Genomic DNA, 19,416 nt, shown 5'->3' with positions numbered 1-19,416 from the left:
GTGAGGGCTAACTGCAGAACTGTTAACTGTAATTGAGGACCCTCCATGCCTGGAATTATCGAAAGCAGATTCTCACAGCCAGGCCCCGGATAGAAAGCAGTGTAAAGTCCCGAAGGGAGAAACCGCCCTCAGAGGTTGCCCCTCTGGGAGAGGACCGAGTCCGGGACACAGAGGCAGAGGCAGAATGCAGGGCACACGTTTTGCACCGTCTGACTTTCCTCTGGTGTGGGCGCGCGTCCTGCGGCCTCGGGAAGGAGCGGGCGCCGCTGCAGGCCCGTGGACAATCCAGCGGGTCGCGCCCACGCCCCTCGCGGGGGCCGCAGCAGGGCGGGTGGGGTGGCAGCGGCCGGCTGCTTCCCAGGCTGTGCGCGATCGCCGGGCGTCTGGAGCCACCGCGGGGAGGGGCTCCCGGAGGACCGCGCTCCAAGTGGCCGGGAAGCAGCTCCGGGTTGCAGGGAAGGAATGTGCCCTTCCACCTCCCCCTCCCCTCCGCCTCCGGCCAACTTTCTGCCGCCGCAACGGAAGCAGGAACTGGCGAAGCACACGCCCCCCGGGCCGGCCGGGAGCTGCGGAGCATCCCTGCCGCCCTCGCCGATACCCTCGCGCGGATCTGCCGCTCCTTCCTCGGGAGCGCGTCGGGGCTGCCCTCGCGCGGGTGGGACACGGGAGCCCCCGGGTCGCGGAGCTTCCAGGTAAAGGCGTCACCGCCCTCCCCCCCAGACCGGCCGCGGGCTGCGCCTCCAGCGCGGAGAGTGCAGCCCCCCTCCTACTCCTGGGGCGAGGCCCCTCCACCTCTCCGGGAGCGCCAGGGACCGGGTTGGGGCGAGGAAGGGCTGGCCCGGGGTCTTGGTGGGATCGCGGGCCCCCAGAGGGGATCTCCAGGCTCGCGTAGCAGCACCTGTCTTAAGTGGCCCTGGCTCCGCGTCATCAGGAAAGACAGAAGAATGCTCAGTGAGCGACACGCATTTCCTCAAAGGAAGGGAAAGAAAATGATTTCCAATATCTGACACGGTTTTGCACAAGTGCGTTTTAGTGGCTATTGTAAGCAGGCGTCAAAGTTCAGTGCCTCCTGAACTTCCTCCCACCTGTATCTTTTTCACGCTTTCAACAGAATTCAACTTGACTGTGGACCTTTAAGGCCTAAGTAATAACGATTAGAAGAATTACAGAGGTTGAGTATCCTTAGCGCGATAAACTCTTCAGTGACTTCTGGCAGTCCAGGCGCCATGAAGATTCTGCATAGAGAAAACACAGTTCCTGCCCCATCCCCTGTCATAGTTCTGGTTTCTTTGCAAAAACTTAAGGAGAGATTCTGTCAGAATCCTTGCAAAGTAAGACATTGGCCTGGTTTTCCTCTTTTTGCTCCTGTCTGGTTTTCTTTAGGGCTAGAAAAGAGACTTGCAAGATGCGGCAACATGAAAAAAGGTCACTTGTGCCAGGATTCTTAACCTGGAGAGCCACGGCTAGTACTCTGAAAGTCTGTGAACTTCAGTGGCAAAATTTATTTTAGTAGCCTCTCACTGAAATGTAACATTTCCTCTAAGAGGCATGTGATCAAAAGCCTTGGTAGAGTTAGACGCAGCTGTAATTTGCCATCAGTAGAAATCACAGGTGTTTTTGTATTATATTACTGATTACACAGATCTCAAGTATCCTGTTCATTCAACACTACTTCAAAATTATGGCAGTTATTAGATGTACTGCTTGATATTTGATAGGTTAATAAAGAAGCACAGATATCTCACAATTGTTTCTATTTTGACTGAAAACGGGGTTAATAATAGGATCTATCTCATAAGGATCAGGAATCTATTTCATTAGGATTCTTGTAAGTATTAAATGACATGACACTTGTAAAGTGCTTAGTATAGAGACTGGCATGAGAGAAACATAAATGTTACTTGTTATTTGTTTACAAAAGTTGGATACAACAGCAAGGAAGCTATTGGACTTGTGTGGTTACTATATATGGGTAATATATACTCTTTTTTTTTTTTTTTGCTTTTTAACTATTTGTGTTGTTTTTTACTATTTTGTTGTTTTAAAGACTATTTGTTTATATTAGGGATCACTCTTTTTTTTTTTTTTTAAAGATTTTATTAGTAAGTAATCTAATCTCTACACCCAATGTGGAGCTTGAACTCGCAACCTGGAGATCAAGAGTTCCACGCTCTGCGGACTGAGCCAGCCAGGCGCCCAATGTTAGATTTCACTCTTTACGTTGTACAGTTCTATGGGTTTTGGCAGATGTGAAGACATATGTCAACCGTTACAGTATCATTTAGAATGATTTCACTACTCTAAAAATCCCCTGTGTTCCACCTGCTCATCCTTCCCTTCCTCCTCCTGGCAACCACTGATTTTTTTTTTTTTTTCAACCACTGATATTTTGACTGTTGATGTAGTTTTGCCTTTTCCAGAATGTCATATAGTTGACAAGAAGTCATATCTTTCAGACCGGTTTCTTTCACTTAGCAGTATGCAATTGTGGTTCCTCTATGTACTTCTGTGGTTTGATAGCTCATTTCTTTGTACTACTGAATAGTATTCCATTATATGGATGTACCACATTTTGTTTATCCATTCACCTATTGAACGATGTCTCGTTGTCTCCAGTTTTTGACAATGATGTAGAAAGTTACTATAAACATATATACATAGATTTTTTTTGGTAGGATTTGGTTTTGTCAGTTTTTTGGATTTTAGTCATTCTAATAGGTGCATAGTGGTATCTTGTCATTTGAATTTACAGTTCCCAAATGATTATGATGTTGAGCACCTCCTCTTATGCTTATTTGTTATCTATATATATCTCCTTTGAGATCCACATGGGGCTTGATCCCAGGAACTGTGAGACCATGACCTGAGCCAAATCCAAGAGTCAGATACTTAACCAGTTGAGCCACCCAGGTGCCCCAACTTTGCTCATTTTTAATTGGGTTGTGTTTTAAAGTTCTTTGTATATTTTAGCTACCTGTCCTTTATCAGATGTGTGTTTTGCAAATATTTCTCCCAGTCTGTGGCTTATCTTTTTATTCTCTGAATAGTGTCTTGGGCATAGCAGATGTTTTAATTTTAATGAAATCCAACCTATCAATTTTTTTTCTTTCATGGATTGTGCTTTTGGTATCGTATCTAAAAAATCATTGCTTAATCTAAGTCCACAAAGATTTTTCTCCTATGTTATATTTTTACTATATTAAAACTATTTTAACATTTTAAAAAATATTTTATTTTTAAGTAATCTCTACACCAACATGGGGCTTGCACACACAATACCAAGATCAAGAGTCTCATGTTTTACCAACTGAGCCAGCCAGGCACCCCTCTAGGAGTTTTAGAGTTCTGCATTTTACATTGAAGTCTATGATCCATTTTGAGTTAGTTTTTGTAAATGATGGAAGGTTTGTGTCTAGATTTATCTTTTTGCATATGGATGCCCAATTATTCTGTCACCATTTTTAAGAAGACTATCCTCTGTCCATTGAATTGCCTTTGCTCTTTTGTTAAAGAGCAGTTGACTCTATTTGTGTGGATCTTTTTCTGGGCTTATTATTCTGTTCTATTGTTCTGTTTGTCTATTCTTTTGCCAGTAGCACACACTTTTTTTTTTTTAAGTTTATTTATGTTGAGAGAAAGAGCACAAACAGGGTAGGGGCAGAGGGAGAGGGAGAGAGAGGGAGAGAGAGGGGAAGAGAGAGAGAGAGAGAGAGAGAGAGAACAAACAGGGTAGGGGCAGAGGGAGAGGGAGAGAGAGAGAGAGAGAGAGAGAAGATCCCAAGCAGGCTCTGCGTTGTCATTGCACAGCCCGATGCAGAGCTCAGTTTCATGAATGGTGAGATCATGACCTGAGCTGAAATCAAGAGTCCGATGCTTAACCGACTGAGCTACCCAGGTGCCCCTACACTGTCTTGATTACTGTAACTTTGCAGTAAGTATTGAAATTAGGTAGTGTCAGTTCTCCAATTTTGTTCTTCTTCAGCATCATGTTGCCCATTCTGGGCCTTTCTGCATTTCATGTAAACTTTAAAATCAAAACTTTGCAATGAATCTATAGATCAAATTGAGAAGAATGGACATCTTTTTTTTTTTTTTTTTTAACGTTTATTTATTTTTGAGACAGAGAGAGACAAAGCATGAACAGGAGAGGGGCAGAGAGAGAGGGAGACACAGAATCTGAAACGGGCTCCAGGCTCTGAGCTGTCAGCACAGTGCCCGATGCAGGGCTTGAACTCATGGACCGTGAGATCATGACCTGAGCCGAAGTCGGATGCTTAACTGACTGAGCCACCCAGGCACCCCAAGAATGGACATCTTAATATTGATGAACATGGAACATCTCTCCATTTATTTAGTTTAGTTTTGTTTTTTGATATTTTACATCAGCGTTTTGTAGGCATATTAAACAAATTTTTAAAAAATGTTTATTTGTTTTTGAGAGAGAGAGACACACACACAGCGTGAGCAGGGGAGGGGCAGAGAGAGAGACACACACAGAATCTGAAGCAGGCTCCAGGTTCTGAGCTGTCAGCACTGAGCTGGACACTGGGCTCAAACTCACAAACCATGAGATCGTGACCTGAGTTGAAGTTGGAGGCCTAACTGACTGAGCCTTCCAGACGCCCCTCTAGGCACACTTTAAAAACTACTTTGATAATTATATTTCATATAACTGACTTCTTTCATAATCCTAATATATTTCATTTTTCATTATATATATGTATTTTATTAATTTATTTTTTAAAGAATTTATAGGTTTGTTTTGTTTTGTTTTGTTTTTTAGAGGAAGAGAGTGCGTGAAAGCAGGGGAGAGGGGCAAAGAGAGAGAGGGGCAGAGAGAGAAAGACAGAAGCTTAAGCAAGCTCCACACCCAGCACAGAACTGGACACAGGGCTCAATCCCACTACCCTGGGATGGTGACCTGAGCTGAAATCAAGAGTTGGACACTCAGCTGACTGAGCACCCCTCATTTTTATATTTTCAAACCTGTCTCTCAGAAAAGATCCTAAGCCTCACCAGACTACCAAAGAGTTCGGGTTCATGACAGAAGAAGGAGGAGGAGGAGGAGAATGAGATTGAAGAGGAAGTATTTCTGCTCTACAGTATGCTTCAGTGAACAATTTGTATTCTCAAAATGAATGAATTCCCTCTACTGACCAGCTAACTCTTAGAATTAGATTATTAGAGTTACCTGTCTCTGATTTGATACTTAAGGAGAGGCAGCCACAAGAAAGGCAGCCCCAGTTTCCTCATCTATAAAATGAGGGAAATAGTAGCTCTTTTTTTTTTTTTTTGCAGACCTATTATCAGGATTAAATGGGATAATATATGTATATTTCATAGCACATTGCCTACCACCTAGTAGGTGATTTTAAAATGCTGGTTGTTGGGGTGCCTGGGTGGCTCAGTCGGTTGAGCGTCCGACTTCAGCTCAGGTCACGATCTCGCGGTCCGTGAGTTTGAGCCCCGCATCGGACTCTGGGCTGATGGCTCAGAGCCTGGAGCCTGCTTCCGATTCTGTGTCTCCCTCTCTCTCTGCCCCTCCCCCGTTCATGCTCTGTCTCTGTCCCAAAAATAAATAAACATAAAAAAAAAAAAAAATAAAATGCTAGTTGTTAATACTGAGAAAGAAACTCTGCTCAAGCCTGTTATCACTGCTTCATCAGTGGCTAGAGATTTTGTGTCCTCTCCCCTCTTGGTTAGGAGAAGCAAGAAGAGGAAGGATTCTAGAACTTTGGGGGTAGGCCTCTTGTTTATATCTCTTCCTTCATAGGTATTTGTCAGCTTTTAAGCACTGATGGGATAGTATACATGTTTGTGCTAATTAGTTCTTTACCAAGTTTTTAATGAAGGTTGTCTTGATCTATTAAAAGTGAAACATAAAAAATGCTTGTTTATTTCTGTTTTGTAAATCATGAGCTGTTGACATTGACTTGAAGGAAATGAAATGTATCTTCGTGAGATTTATTAAAAGAAACAAAACTCATTGATGATTTTCTATTTTTGTTCTAGAGAGAAATTCCATGATCTGTACAATCTTCTTGAAGCAAACTCAGACCAGAGGGAGGATTATCCTTGACCTTGGAAGACTAGGCTGAATTGAAATTTAAAATGTCCTTTAGGGAAGAATGGGGCTTGAGTTACACTTTTGTGGTAATTTGCTTCCTGACACTGAGGCTGTCCACCAGTCAGAACTGCCACACGAAGAGTCTAGAAGATGTTGTCATTGACATCCAGTCATCTCTTTCAAAGGGAATTAGAGGCAATGAACCTGTACATACATTAACTCAGGAAGACTGCATTAATTCTTGCTGTTCAACGAAAAACATAACAGGTAAGTAATAGTCCCTTGGCAACTCTTCATTTTAAGTGTTCTGTGATATAAGTAGCTGGCTGATCTGGCTACATACTTTATTCTAGTGATTCTCAATGGGGTAGAAATGTGGGTAACAAATTCACTGGGAACATGTGCCACAAGTGTGTCCTCCCCTCCCCTAAGCTGGGTCAAAGTTACTGATGAGTGTGTGTGTATATCACCCAGGTGTGTAGGTAGAAAAAAGGTTGAGAACCACTGGTGTTATGTTCTAATAGGCATCTAAGATGCTGGAAACAAAAACCCTTAAGGGACATGGGAAGTTGTTTGGACTGACCCAGTCACATGACACAGAGGAAAGAGGCTCACAGGTCTGAGCCATACCTTTGCATGTTTCAAGTTCCAGACTTGAGAAATATTTATCCAAGAGAAACAGTGGTCATTTTCCAGTTGTTTTTGACCCTGTCCTAATTCCCTAAATGAAAAGTAAATAAATAACCAACCACAAAAAAACACCCACACTAAATTTATTGAGCACCGAATGCCTTGCTGAATGCTGGAGACAAAACAATGAATAACATGGAAAAGGCCTTGCCATCAAGGAGCCTAGAAGAGCTAGTCAACATTGGAGTAATGCTTCTTACCTGACTCACTGGCCAACCGAATCATACGTTTTCTCTTATATCTTTGGTTTCTCTTCTTTGTATAATGGGTGTGGTATAGTCAGAAATGTATGCATATAATCTTGGTTTCTGGTTCCTGTTAGAGCTCCTAAAAACCTTGCCGTTTCCTGAGCCTAGGAGCTTCTTTCGTTATTCATTATGAGCCCCTTTCAACCACACCTGAGTTACGACTGTTGGTGGCTCCCTAGGTAGCTCCAGGATGGGAACTCGTCACCAGAAAGACCCAGCCTTGATTAGAAATTTGGAATTTTCAGCTCCACCCCCACCTGTAGGTAGAGGAGAAGGGCTGGAGATTGAATTCAGTCACCAGTGGCCAATGATTTAATCAGCTGTGCCCACATAATGGAATCTCCATAAAAAAATCCCTAAACACAGGTTTAGAGAGCTTCCACATTGGCAGACACATCCACATGTGCAAAAGGATTGTTCACTTCAGGTACACCGGGACGGAAGCTCCTGCACTAAGGACCCTTCTGGACCTTGCCCTATGTACACTTCATTTGGCTATTCATTTGTGTTTTCAATGATAAACTATCATAGTAAGTATAGCCTTTTCCTGAGTCCTGTGAGTAGTTCTAGCAAATTATCAAACCTGAAGTAGGGGTGGTGGGAGCTTGGATTTATGGCCAAGTCGGGCAGAAGCGTGAGTAACCTGGGAGCTGATACTTTTGACTGGCCTCTAAGTGAGGACAGTCTTACAGGACTGAGCCCTTAAACCTATGGAATCTGATGCTAACTCCAGGTAGTTAGTGTAAGAATTGAATTGAATCATAAGACATTGAGTCAGTGCCCTGGAGAATTGGAGTATTAGTGTGGAAAAGATACCACATATTTGATGCCAGGAGGAAAAAAAAACTTTCAATGGTTTTCTCAAACTCAGCAGTGTGCTTTGATATTCTCTATAGGAGTAATTTATGGAAATTACAGAGATTTAATTTAAATTTCCAGTTTTTCTTTAAATGTTGATATCAACATTTATGTGAAATAGCAAATCATCTGCAAACAGGACTGAATGCTGTGTGGGTGTTTGCTGGCAACACAGGAAACCTTGCATTTCTTTTCAGCTCCATAATGGGTGTTAGTGAGAAATGAGGGTTTGCTGTTTTATTGTATAAGCAGAATTACTGTTACTGCTTTACAGTAAGTAGAGATAATTGTGGGTCTCCTTTAACGGATCTCAGACTGTTTCTTCATTTATTGAGCTATGGTCTTTAAGTGCTTTGATAATTTGCTCATAACCACAGATTTTAGAAAGATGCCCAGGGGCGCCTGGGTGGCTGAGTTGGTCGAGTGACCAACTTCAGCTCAGGTCATGATCTCATGGTCCGTGAGTTTGAGCCCCGCATCGGGCTCTGTGCTGACAGCTCGGAGCCTGGAACCTGCTTTGGATTCTGTGTCTCCCTCTCTCTCTCTCTCTGCCCCTCGCCTGCTTGCTCGCTCTCTCTCTCTCTCTCTCTCTCTAAAATAAAATTAAATTTAAAAAATTATTTAAAAAAAGGAATTATTAAGAAAAAAGAAGTACAAAGGACACAAAGTTTTGCATACAACTTGGGGGGGCTTATGGACCTTTCCCTTTACCTCCATGCCCCCCAAAAATGGTATTGCAGAATTATCCCATTGCTGAGAAAGGAAAAACTAAAGTACCTTTCTTGTTGCCTGGTTTTCTGCCTAAAACCCCTGCAGAAACTGAGTCTTCTTTCCAAATGCGGGAGTCAAGGTTGATCCTCACCATTGCCTGATTTGAAGAAGTTGTGCTGATGGCCAGTTATGCAGAATATTTTCCCCTGGCTTTATTGAGATATATTTGGCATGTAACATTGTGAAAATATATACAGTGCGATGATTTGTTACATGTATATATTGTGAAATGACTACTACAACAAGGTTAGTTAATACGTGTGTGTGTGTGTGTGTGTGTGTGTGTGTGTGTGTGTTTAGAAAGAGCATGCATTTTTAATAATTAGCCTATGTGCCTCTTAACCTTCATCCTGGGGCACGTGGGTGGCTGAGTCGGTTAAGCGTCTGACTTTGGCTCAGGTCGTGATCTCACAGTTTGTGAGTTCGAGCCTCACATTGGGCTCTGTGCTGACAGCTCAGAGCCTAGAGTCTGCTTCAGATTCTGTGTCTCCCTCTCTCTCTGCCCCTTGGCTGCTCACTCTCTCTCTCTCAAAAATAAATAAAAAAGCATTAAAACAAAACAAAACAAAACAAAACCTTATCCTGACCAGGGGTATACTGATGCCTCAAGGGTCTTAGGCCAAGATGTGAGATGGCACCAGATTGAGACCAAAGCCAGCTCTAGACCATGATGAATAGAAAGAATGATTTCTACTGGACATAGGTGGAAGAGAAAAAGAAGCAAGAAATGAAAGTTAAGAGTAAAAAGTTTGAAAGGAATGAAAATGGAAAAGCAGAAATAAGGAAGAGTAGAAATGTGAAGAAGAAAAATCAAAAGACGAATGGTACTGATAAAGGTAAAACATAGACTTTGTCCTCCATACACTACTCAGGTCCTTTGTGGAAGGAGGCAATGATGGTGTGATGCTAAATTTAGGGACTCTACTCAAGAAAGCCAGACTCATGGCTTCATAGGTGTCTGATATAGGTGTCTGCCTTTGGGATATGAGAGATACATGAAATCATTAGGTTAGATCCATTTCTTAAGTTCCAACTCAGTTGGGAGTTGTGTAAAGATCGCAAAGTCAGTATTTCTGTGTGTATTTTGATGGATATTTGAGCAAATGGAAGGCTTATCTAAAGAATTAAATGCATTATTTTTAAAAAAAAAAGAATTAAGTGTACTATTTAAAGTGGGTTTTGCCAAAATTACCTTAATTCGGATTTTTTAACCCAATGTCTTCACAAATTGCTGTAAGTACTAAGGAAGAGGAAACGAATTAGTGGGCAGCAAGCAAATGCACAACATGAACAAAGGTATTTGTGTTGGACAGCAGAAAAAATAATTGCCATCCTCTTTAGAATATCCTATTTCAGTGTAATGCTTATGATACCTTTAATTTCAGGAGACAAAGCGTGTAACCTGATGATCTTCGACACTCGAAAAACAACTAGACAGCCCAACTGCTACCTATTTTTCTGTCCCAGTGAGGAAGCCTGTCCCCTGAAACCAGCAAAGGGACTTATGAGTTACAGGATAATTAGAGGTAATAAAAGCATTGTTCTTTTTCTTTGGTGATTGGGATTATTTAAGGACATGGTTCATGTGAAAGATTTTCTACAAAAGAATCTAAGTAAAACTACCAAAAGTAGTCACAAATATAGAGGCACACCAGAAATCTCTCATGATTTAAAATTCAGTCTATTAAACCAAACATCTGTTTTCCAATGAAAGATCTCTGAATGATGGTATTTTGTGTTGTTTAGCTTTTTGTTTCTACCTTCCTGAGATAAAAGGCACACAGACCTTTCATGAAAACATTTTGAAACACCTCTTTAGAAAATGTAAGAGGCACTGGAATAAGGTCTCTGTGGTCCACGGTCTGTTTTAAAAGGGTTAAGACCCGGCTGCCTGGGTGGCTCAGCTGGTCCAACTTTGGCTCAGGTCATGATCTCACCGTCCACGGGTTCGAGCCCTGCATCGGTCTCTGTGCTGACAGCCCAGAGCCAGGAGCCTGCTTCAGATTCTGTGTCTCCCCCTCTCTCTGCTCCTCCCCCACTTGTGCTCTGTCTCGTTCTCAAAAATAAATAAACATAAAAAATTTTTTCAAAGGGTTAAGATCTATGTGAGTATGTAAAATTCTAGTACATTTGTCTTTAGGTTCTAATTATTTTATAATCACATTATGTGAAATCAAACACCCTGGATTTTATTACCTAGACCTGGAAGGAGGTTCATTCAAGAAGTATTTACCAAGCATCCACCATGTGCCAAATTCTGTGCAAGGCATTGGAAATACAGTCTCCATTCTGAACATATTTGTTCAGAATTTAGAAAATAAACAAGTAAAAAATAATATAATAATTTGGATATGTCTTGGTGAGATTTTGGCTTGTTAATATTTTTTAAGTTTGTTTATTTATTTATTTATTTATTTAGTTTTGAGAGAGACAGAGACAGCGTGAGCAGGGGAGGGGCAAAAAGAGAGGGAGAGAGAGAGAATTCCAAGCAGGCTCTGCACCCTCAGCTCAGAACCAGACGTGGGGCTCAAACTTACAAAACCGTGAAATCATGACCTGAGCTGAAACCAAGAGTCAGATGCTTATGCCAACTGAGCCACCCAGGCACCCTGGCTTGCTAATGTTCAGGGTGAAATGTTTTCAGTATCAAGTGTCCTTTTATTTAAGTCTTAGACAGTTTTTTTTCACTATACCCTTGGCTATTAATAATATTCTATTTGCTAATTTACTCAATAAACATCAAATGTTATTTAGCATCTCCTATATGTGCCAAACACTTTTTCTGCCCCAAGAACACAAAAATGGAAACATGGAAAACAAGGTTTTTACCTCTGGAACTTATGTTTTAGGAGGGAGAGACAATAACCATCCTAAATAAGTAATCAAGAAAAATATTATAAGTAATCAAAAAAAAAAGTAATCAAGAAAAATATCATCACAAGTGTTAGGCTGATGATTGAGCTAAGACAATGTAATAGATGATCACTGAGTGGACCCTCTTGAGTAGGTGATCAGAGGAAGCCATCTGTGAAGAAGTAACCCCTCAACTGAGATCTGAATGGTAAGAAGCCAGATGTGAGAAGATCTGGGAAGACCTTCAGGCAGAGGAAATAGCCTGTTTCAATATCTTGAGGCAGAATGATTTCAGTCTCAGTCTCAGCTGGCTGACTCATAGTGAACCTTATAAAGAGTGACATACAGGGGCACCTGGGTGTCTCAGCCGGTTAAGGGACTGGCTTCGGCTAAGGTCATGCATGATCTCATGGTTCATGGGATCGAGCCCTGAATAGGGCTTTGCACTGCCAGTGCGAAGCCTGCTTGGGATTCTCCTTCTCTTTCCCTTTCTCTCTCTCTCTTCACCCCCCTCACTCCTGCTCTCTCTCTCTCTCTCAAGAGAAACAAACTTAAAAAAAAAAAAAAGTGATACGCAAGAAGTATGAAAAGCGGAGAGATCACATAAAGCTTTGTAAGCCAAGGTAGGAAGTTCTTATTTTAGGTGTCTAATGGGAAGCCGTTGGAAGTTTTCAGTAGGCGCGTAACATGGTGTTTTCAAGGTGATTTCTCAAAGCTCACTGTGACTGCTCTCCTGGGGAGGGACACCAATGCGGCAGCAAGAGAGGAAGTGGGAAGACTCGGTAGGAGGCAGAGGCAAGATCCAAGTGGAAGGCCATGACATTGTGGACCAGGGAGGTGGCAGATGAGGTAGAGAAGTAAACATACAGCTGTTTCAGAGGAAGAGCTGATGGTGTGGGATGGTTGTGATGGCAAGGGAAACAGAAGTATTGGAACTGAGTCCTAGTTTCCTCGTTTTTGGCTTGAAAGTCTAGATGGATAGTGGTACCATCTACTGAGCTGGGGAAGATTAAGGAGACTGGTTTTAGGGTTGGGAGGGGGAGTGCACTCAAGGATTGTCTTGTGACTATTTTATGTGTGAGGTACTTTGGGGAATGATACTGCCCAGGGTGCCTGGGCTCAGACTCCACTCTGTCCCCTGTGTCTGAGTTTTGGTTAATGAACCAGATGTATCAAACATTCCCTAAAACAGGAGCATAAAGCACAAATTATTTGTGTAAATTCTGCCTAAATAGTGATATAAACCAACTATAAGAAAACTGGCATAAGGTACAAAAGTTTCGGTTTTGCTAGATGAAGAAAGCTCTGGAGATGGATGAGGGTGACAGTTGCAGAGAATGTGAATATACTCAATGCCACTGAACTGTATACTTACAGAGTTAAAGTGGTAAATAGTATGTACATTTTACCACAGTTTTCAATTTTTAAAAAAATTTTAAAAGTTTATCTATTTTGAGAAAGAGTGTGTGCGCAAGCAGGGCAAGGGGCAGAGAGAGAGGGAGAGAGAGAATCCCAAGCAGGCGACATGGGGCTTGAGCTCACGAACCGCCTTGAGCCAAAACCTTGGTCATGATCTCATGGTTCGTGAGTTTGAGCCCCACGTCACCTGCTTCTCTCTCTCTCTTTCTGGCCATCATCCTGCTTGCACCCACACTCTCTCAAAATAAATAAACATTTTTTTTTTTTTTAGATATTGATTTTTAAAAAACACTAGGCATAGAACAAATTAGCCTTTCAAAACACTTAAAACCTTACTTTCTGTGGACACTGTCTTGTCCTGCCCTTTTGGGGCATCAGTGGGCAGATCTTCTGGCTGCCCCAGATCTTCATGGCTCCTTGCCTTTGTGCCTGTGCGTAAATCATCTGGGCTAAAAATATTGGAGCCTATAGTGTGGTGGTGATACTTCTTGCTGTTCCTCTTTGATCACCTGGAACATTGCAGAGCCTGTTAGATAGCCAGGGGTGGGAATTCAGCAGCAAATGGATATTCCAGGCTTAGTGTCCAAAGAGGTCAGGGCTCAAGACACTAACCGGAATGTTTGTTCTTCTTCTGGAACTCCCATCATGTGGCATTTGGACTGCAACGTTCCGCCCCTGTTATCCCTTCTCACTACCTCTTCTTCATTCTGCCCCTTCTTCTATCAGCGCGCTTCCCTGTATCTGTCTTCTATTTCATAACTAAAGCACAACATTAAAGAAATTACAGGTAACTTAATCCAGCAATTCTACTTCCATAAAACCTTAAAGACGCAAGACCAAAACAAGAAAAAGCTATTGGTTTGAAGCATGTTTTTTTGTGAAATTAGTTTGAAAAGTAAAAAACGAGGAGCAGCATAAATGTCCCGTTGCCTGAGAATGGTTGGGTATAAAATATGATGGATCCATTTGAGAGAGGTTGAGCGTCCTGCTCTTGGTTTTGGCTCAGGTCATGATCTCACAGTTCGTGGGTTCGGGCACCTCATCGGGCTCTGTGCTGAGGGTGTGGAGCCTGCTTGGGATTCTCTCTCTCTCCCTCTCTCTCTCTCCCGCTCTCTGTCTCATAATAAATAAACTTAAAAAAAAAAATAAGTTTGAGGTATATAAATAAATACAATTCCAGGTGAAAAACACCTGGGTTTTTTTTTCAAATACATGAAAAATTTAACTCTAAGGCACACAGAAATGTTAATAGTTGCTGAGACATAATGATAAAAACCATAGTTGAATTTGTTTTATAATTTCCATATACTTCTGTAATGTTGTTGCTTTTATAATCCATGTATAAAAGAGGGAATATGAGGTAAAGATTCTCTCCAGTGGAAATGGGAGAAAAGGGAACTTTGGCATGTTGTGTAAATCTTTACTGGGAGGCTGTGAAGGTCATAAAGTCGGATTAGAATTAAACAGTTCCTGTGGCAGCCACCAGGGGGCGCCATCAGCCCAGAGCAGGTTGAAGAGCAAAGTGGCACGGACCCTGGACATCATGTGCTGCAGGCTTTATACATACAGGATGTTTACAAATTGTGTTTGTAATTCTCTTTATGAATCTGCCCATGTTGATGGACTGAGAGTCCCCCAGAAATAAATTATCTGCTTCCTGTTTAGAGTGAAATTAATAGATATCTGTTGGGTGGTTTGTTTCCAGATGAATTCCATTTCCTATAACGGATGGGCTAATATTTACAGACCAAAAGCTTGAAAGATGATAGTGTACTGTGTTCATTCTATAAAACCATTGCAACTTGGAATTATTTAATTTTTTTCCCAGCTTTGCAGTGTGTCATTTCTACCGAGGACTAGAATAGGGAAGTTCAGAAACAATAAATTGGGAGTCTGTTTGCTCAGCTGGTTTCCAAGTAATAGTCAGTCCCTAAGTTTTTTATTTCATCAAGTCACTTGAAAATGAAACTCAAAAGAGAGATTGAGGGCGCAGGGCTGTTTTGCAGTCCCCGCTGGCTCATCTCTGTGAGAGTGAGAAAAAGCACCGCACCCCAATGGCAAACATCAGCGGGTGAGGTGAAGGGAGCAGGTGCACAGGATCCCTGCATGCCTCTAGGATCCTTGCCAATAGATGAATCTTATCAAGAAATGGGACTAGCCCTTGCTTTGCTTTATTTATGAACTGACATTCTTGAGAAAGAAAGCAGCTGTTTTGGTCATTCTTGTCAATGGCTTTATTTAAGTTCTGAGTTCACACACATCGCATTTACTTAGTCTTTTTTTTTTTTAACTTTAAAATGGAATATGTTGAGTCCTGTTCTTTTTGAAAAATATCTGATGCTACCTAAAAATAGAGATGCTGTTTATCTCATGGTGATGTTATATCTATCATCGTGATGTAACCTGCAGCAGAAACTCTTTTCTCCAGCATTGTTGGAGGAAAGAGGAATTTCAATCATCCGAATTCTATTTTGGGGTAAAGTACTATATCCTAGAGCAGGTGTCTGCAGACTTTTTCTGTCAAGGGCCAAATGAGAAGTATTTTAGGCTTTCCAGGCCAGTATGGTTTTTTTTTTTAATTTTTTTAACATTTATCTATTTTTGAGAGACAGAGCATGAGTGGGGGAGGGGCAGAGAGAGAGGGAGACACAGAATCGGAAGCAGGGTCCAGGCTCTGAGCTGAGCTGTCAGCACAGAACCCGACATGGGGCTCAAACCCACGAACCGTGAGATCATGACCTGAGCCGAAGTCAGATGCTTAACCGACTGAGCCCCCCAGGAGCCCCTCCAGGCCAGTATTTTAGGTTTTATGGGCCATATGCAATCTGTTGTATCTATTCACCTCTGTCCTTATAGTGTGAAGTACCTGCAGACAGTGCATAAACAAATGAGCATGGTTACATGCCAATAAAACTTTATTTATAGACACTGAAATTTGAATTTTATATAATTTTCATGTGTCACAAAATATTATTCCTTTTTATTTTTGTCAGCCATTTAAAAATGTATATGTTAGCCCATAAGCCATATAAAGAGAAGTGACAAGCTAGATTTGGCCCTCGGGCCATAATTTGCTCACCCCTGTCCTAGACGGATTAAGGAGTGACCGTTCTAAAGGACCTGTTCCAGGTGTGATGCTTACAGAGTAATCGAAGATATTACAAATCGGAGGTCGCTTCTGGATGTTTGTTAGCAGAGAAGAGAATGGAATCTAGTTCAGACACTGGCACTGAGAGGAGTTGAAGAAGAAAGGGGGAAAGAGAACAGGGAAGAATGAACAAGGAAATGCTAAAAAATTCCTTTTCTTCCTTCCTTGTGTTTTCTGCAGTTCAGATCTAAGTGAAAATGATCAGCCAAGTAGCAGAGTGATACAGAGCAATTCAAATGATCCTTCCCTGCCCCTGATGGCTCCCGCAAACCTTTCCAATTTGAGCTGTGATGAATGGTGTGTGAGACTAAGAGCATAATTCTAAGCTTTCTGTCACCGTGAGGAGAATGTGAGGCTGGTCCCTCCGTAGCCAGCACTCGGAATTGTGTGATTTTCGGCTCTTTCTATCAGCACTGTGGCCATCCTAATTTCAAATTTGGTCCCACAGTCCTCAGACTCTAAGACATTGGGTCTGAAATTTTAATCCTTGAGAGTCACAGTGAAATCTCCCAAATTGCCTCCCTCCCCTGTGTGTGGTGCTGAAACCTGTTTTTTGATTGGACACTGTGTCATCAGCCTTCTGCTGCTGCTGTGGCCTCGGTGCCCTGGGAGGAGACCAGACCTTCCCTCCCGGCCCCTCCGCCTCCACCCTGTTGCAGGCAAATTGCAAGGATTCTGCCTCCGCTCCCCCTTGCCTTTCTTGCCTGAGGGTGCCCTTGCTACGAAATCTCTCTCGGTGATTGCTGCCTTCCCAGATGTCTTGTCAGTCCCAGGAGTTTCTCTCTGCCACTCGTCTTCCAGCCCTGTCGCCCTGGCCCAGCCCTCTTCCCTGGCATCGGCCCCCGAAGTGTCTCCATCTTCCTAAACCTCTTGCTGCGGCTCCTGGACTCCTCTTAGCCCCCTTGCTCTGCTCCTCCCAGCTCTTCCTTCATTTGCCTGGTCCTCCTCCACACATTTCTTCTCTGTCCCACCACTCTAGAAATAAACCACAGCATCTGGTAGAGAGGCAGTGTCATCAGATTCTGATTTAGCAATTTGTATTTTTCCATTTTGCGCAAGTTTCTATGAAATGTCAAGTTTCAACAGTTTGGGGATTTACTGAACAAGCTGATATGTTTGTCTTTTTTTAACCTGCCTTCGCATGGAAATATTTAAGTCTCCCTTTAACTTTTCTCTACATTTTCAGACTTTCCAGCTCTGGCTAGAACTCATTTGCCAAGCCAAGAGTTAACCCAAGAAGGTTCTCTCATCCATGGCCAGTCTCCGCAGGTGATCATCACTCACACACCCCCTCCTGTGACAGGTTATTCAGAGTCCACTGATAGCTTACAGAAAGGTGCCTTTTCTCAGAAGTTGGGGTCCTCAGATCACTTGGAGAAACTATTCAAGATTGATCAAGCGAGTACACGGTTCCCTGTTGATAAAGAAAAGGGCCATTCTCAGAGTTCACGGTTTTCTTCAGAACAAAACATAGCTCATCTGCTGCCCGAAAAGGTGACAACACTCCCCACTACCAAGGCTGTTTCCTCTCTGCATATCACCTCTGCCGCTCCAAAGCCTGCATTTCCCCCCACCACCAGTGCTCCAGTGATACCTTCTGTGACTTTTGAACCCGAGGGGGCCACCTCAGCTCCACCCCTAGCTGTGGTCACGTCTCAGCCCCCCACAAGCCTCTTGTCTACAATGTTGACACATGCTGAAGTTACACCCAAAGCTGGCGTAACTATGACAACAGTCTCAAACACCATCTTTGAGGCACCTACGGACTGGAAAGGCCCCCCAGAAACAGTGCCGGTTAGAGAAATTTCCAACCTATCTTTGAACACAGAGGGTGCCTATAACCCTGCTACGCTTTCTTTGTCAGCTGTGGATTCTTCTGCTGCCACATTACTTCTGTCAAATGTGGATTCTTCTGCTGCCACATTACTTCTGTCAAATGTGGATTCTTCTCCGAATAAAAGTGCTTCTCAGGAAAATGGGAAGTCCAGTCCAGGTGGTTCCTCCCTGAAGAGTGTTCCAGAAAGTCAGCATGGCCTCCCATTTGAAAAATGGCTCCTCATTGGGACCCTGCTCTTTGGTGTTCTGTTCCTAGCCATAGGCCTTGTCCTCTTGGGTAGAATGTTCTCAGAATCTCTCCGCAGGAGACGCTATTCAAGACTTGATTATTTGATCAATGGGATCTATGTTGACATCTAAGGGGGAAACTAGATGTCTCTTAATTCATGTTCTTCCTGGTAGTCCAAACACAGTGACTTTCTACTGACTTGCTGATCTTAGCAGGATTTTTGAAGTGTCTTGAAGACAGACAGATGCCCCCTACCACTTTCTTTTTGCTTGCTTTTTTCAGACAATGGGAGAAAGGAAACGAATTAGGTAATTTGAGTGATCTATCTCCAAAATATTCGCTGGAAACAAAGCTCTACCTAAAGTAATAAAGTATAATTGGCATATAAATTGAAAAATGACTGGCTGTTTGCAAGGAAAAGTGGTTAGGACTTCTAGGCTGCAGTTCATTAGCATTTCTGGTTCCAGATAAAGTCAACTGTTTATGATATTAATTCTAATAGATTTACTTTCCTTTTTATATGAATTCCAATAAAACTTATTCCAGATGTATTTCCTTCCAATTAAATATTTGAATAAATCTTTTGTTACTCAGTAATGTTCTTGTAAGTGACACGTCCAGCTGGATAACTTTCAGTTTATTCCCACCAGCAAAATGATTAAATGATGAAAATATGTGTTCTAAGTTAAAGTGACACCCCCCCCCCCTTCCCATCAGTGAGCAAAGAGGTTCCTTTGGGAGAATTCTAGCCGAAGATTAGTCTACATGGAGACAGTGATAAGTCACTTTTGCTAAACAGCCAAATCTACTTTGGGTCCATTCTAGTTAACTCTTCTGCCCCCCCCCACACACACAAAAAAAAGTAATACAGGAATATTCTAAACTTTATCAAGTTGAAAACATAACAGTGTTATTTATAAATCCTTATGTAAATTTTGCCAACAGTCAATTTTGGCTTTATGTGGAATAACATTGGAAACAATGGATAACGCTTACAATTATTGTTAAATGATTACTGTGCTGTAATTTTTGTGTGCATTTAAAAAATTCATTTATTTTTAATTCCAGTATAGTTAACATACAGTGTTATATCAGTTTCAGCATACAATAAGTATGCTGTAATTTTTATTGATTAGCTATTGAAATGCCTGAGCAATGCCTTTAATAAAAATAGTTTGCTGGACGAATTACAGTGAGGTGACTAAGAATCCAGGAAGCTGCCTGGGTCAGTTTGACATCTGAGTCTCTGGACTTCAGTTTGCTTATCTGCAAAAGAAGAGGTTGTCCCTTCCTGGAG

General features: G+C 42.2%; 1 protein-coding gene and 1 long non-coding RNA gene across 4 annotated transcripts in view; one reads left to right on the top strand and one right to left on the bottom strand.

Moving 5' to 3' along the window:
* Positions 1 to 525: 525 nt before the first annotated feature.
* Positions 526 to 18,712, top strand: MANSC1 (MANSC domain containing 1). The gene is made up of 4 exons (XM_042991767.1): positions 526 to 692; positions 6,013 to 6,334; positions 10,020 to 10,160; positions 17,241 to 18,712. Exons 2-4 carry the CDS (start codon positions 6,112 to 6,114, stop codon positions 18,248 to 18,250), a joined length of 1,374 nt encoding a protein of 457 aa, XP_042847701.1. The 5' UTR covers positions 526 to 692; positions 6,013 to 6,111; the 3' UTR covers positions 18,251 to 18,712.
* The window catches only part of LOC107179073, a 43,387-nt gene continuing 41,296 nt past the window's right edge, over positions 17,326 to 19,416 (bottom strand). For all 3 annotated transcript variants that reach the window (XR_006219795.1, XR_001509610.2, XR_006219796.1), the window contains one exon: positions 17,326 to 17,468. This is a non-coding gene — a long non-coding RNA (uncharacterized LOC107179073). The remainder of the gene's footprint in view (positions 17,469 to 19,416) is intronic.

Source organism: Panthera tigris, chromosome B4 (genome assembly GCF_018350195.1).
Source record: "Panthera tigris isolate Pti1 chromosome B4, P.tigris_Pti1_mat1.1, whole genome shotgun sequence".
NCBI classification, from domain to species: domain Eukaryota; kingdom Metazoa; phylum Chordata; class Mammalia; order Carnivora; family Felidae; genus Panthera; species Panthera tigris.
The sequence above is the reverse complement of the archived record's forward strand: the minus strand, read 5'-3'. Positions and strand labels throughout refer to the sequence as shown.

What these genes read in the sequence shown, in the direction of transcription:
- MANSC1 (XM_042991767.1), top strand. Translation starts at nt 6,112, where the DNA reads ATGTCCTTTAGGGAAGAATGGGGCTTGAGTTACACTTTTGTGGTAATT. An exon ending in TTCAACGAAAAACATAACAG is followed by an intron (nt 6,335 to 10,019) that starts GTAAGTAATAGT and finishes CTTTAATTTCAG; the next exon opens with GAGACAAAGCGTGTAACCTG. An exon ending in GAGTTACAGGATAATTAGAG is followed by an intron (nt 10,161 to 17,240) that starts GTAATAAAAGCA and finishes CTACATTTTCAG; the next exon opens with ACTTTCCAGCTCTGGCTAGA.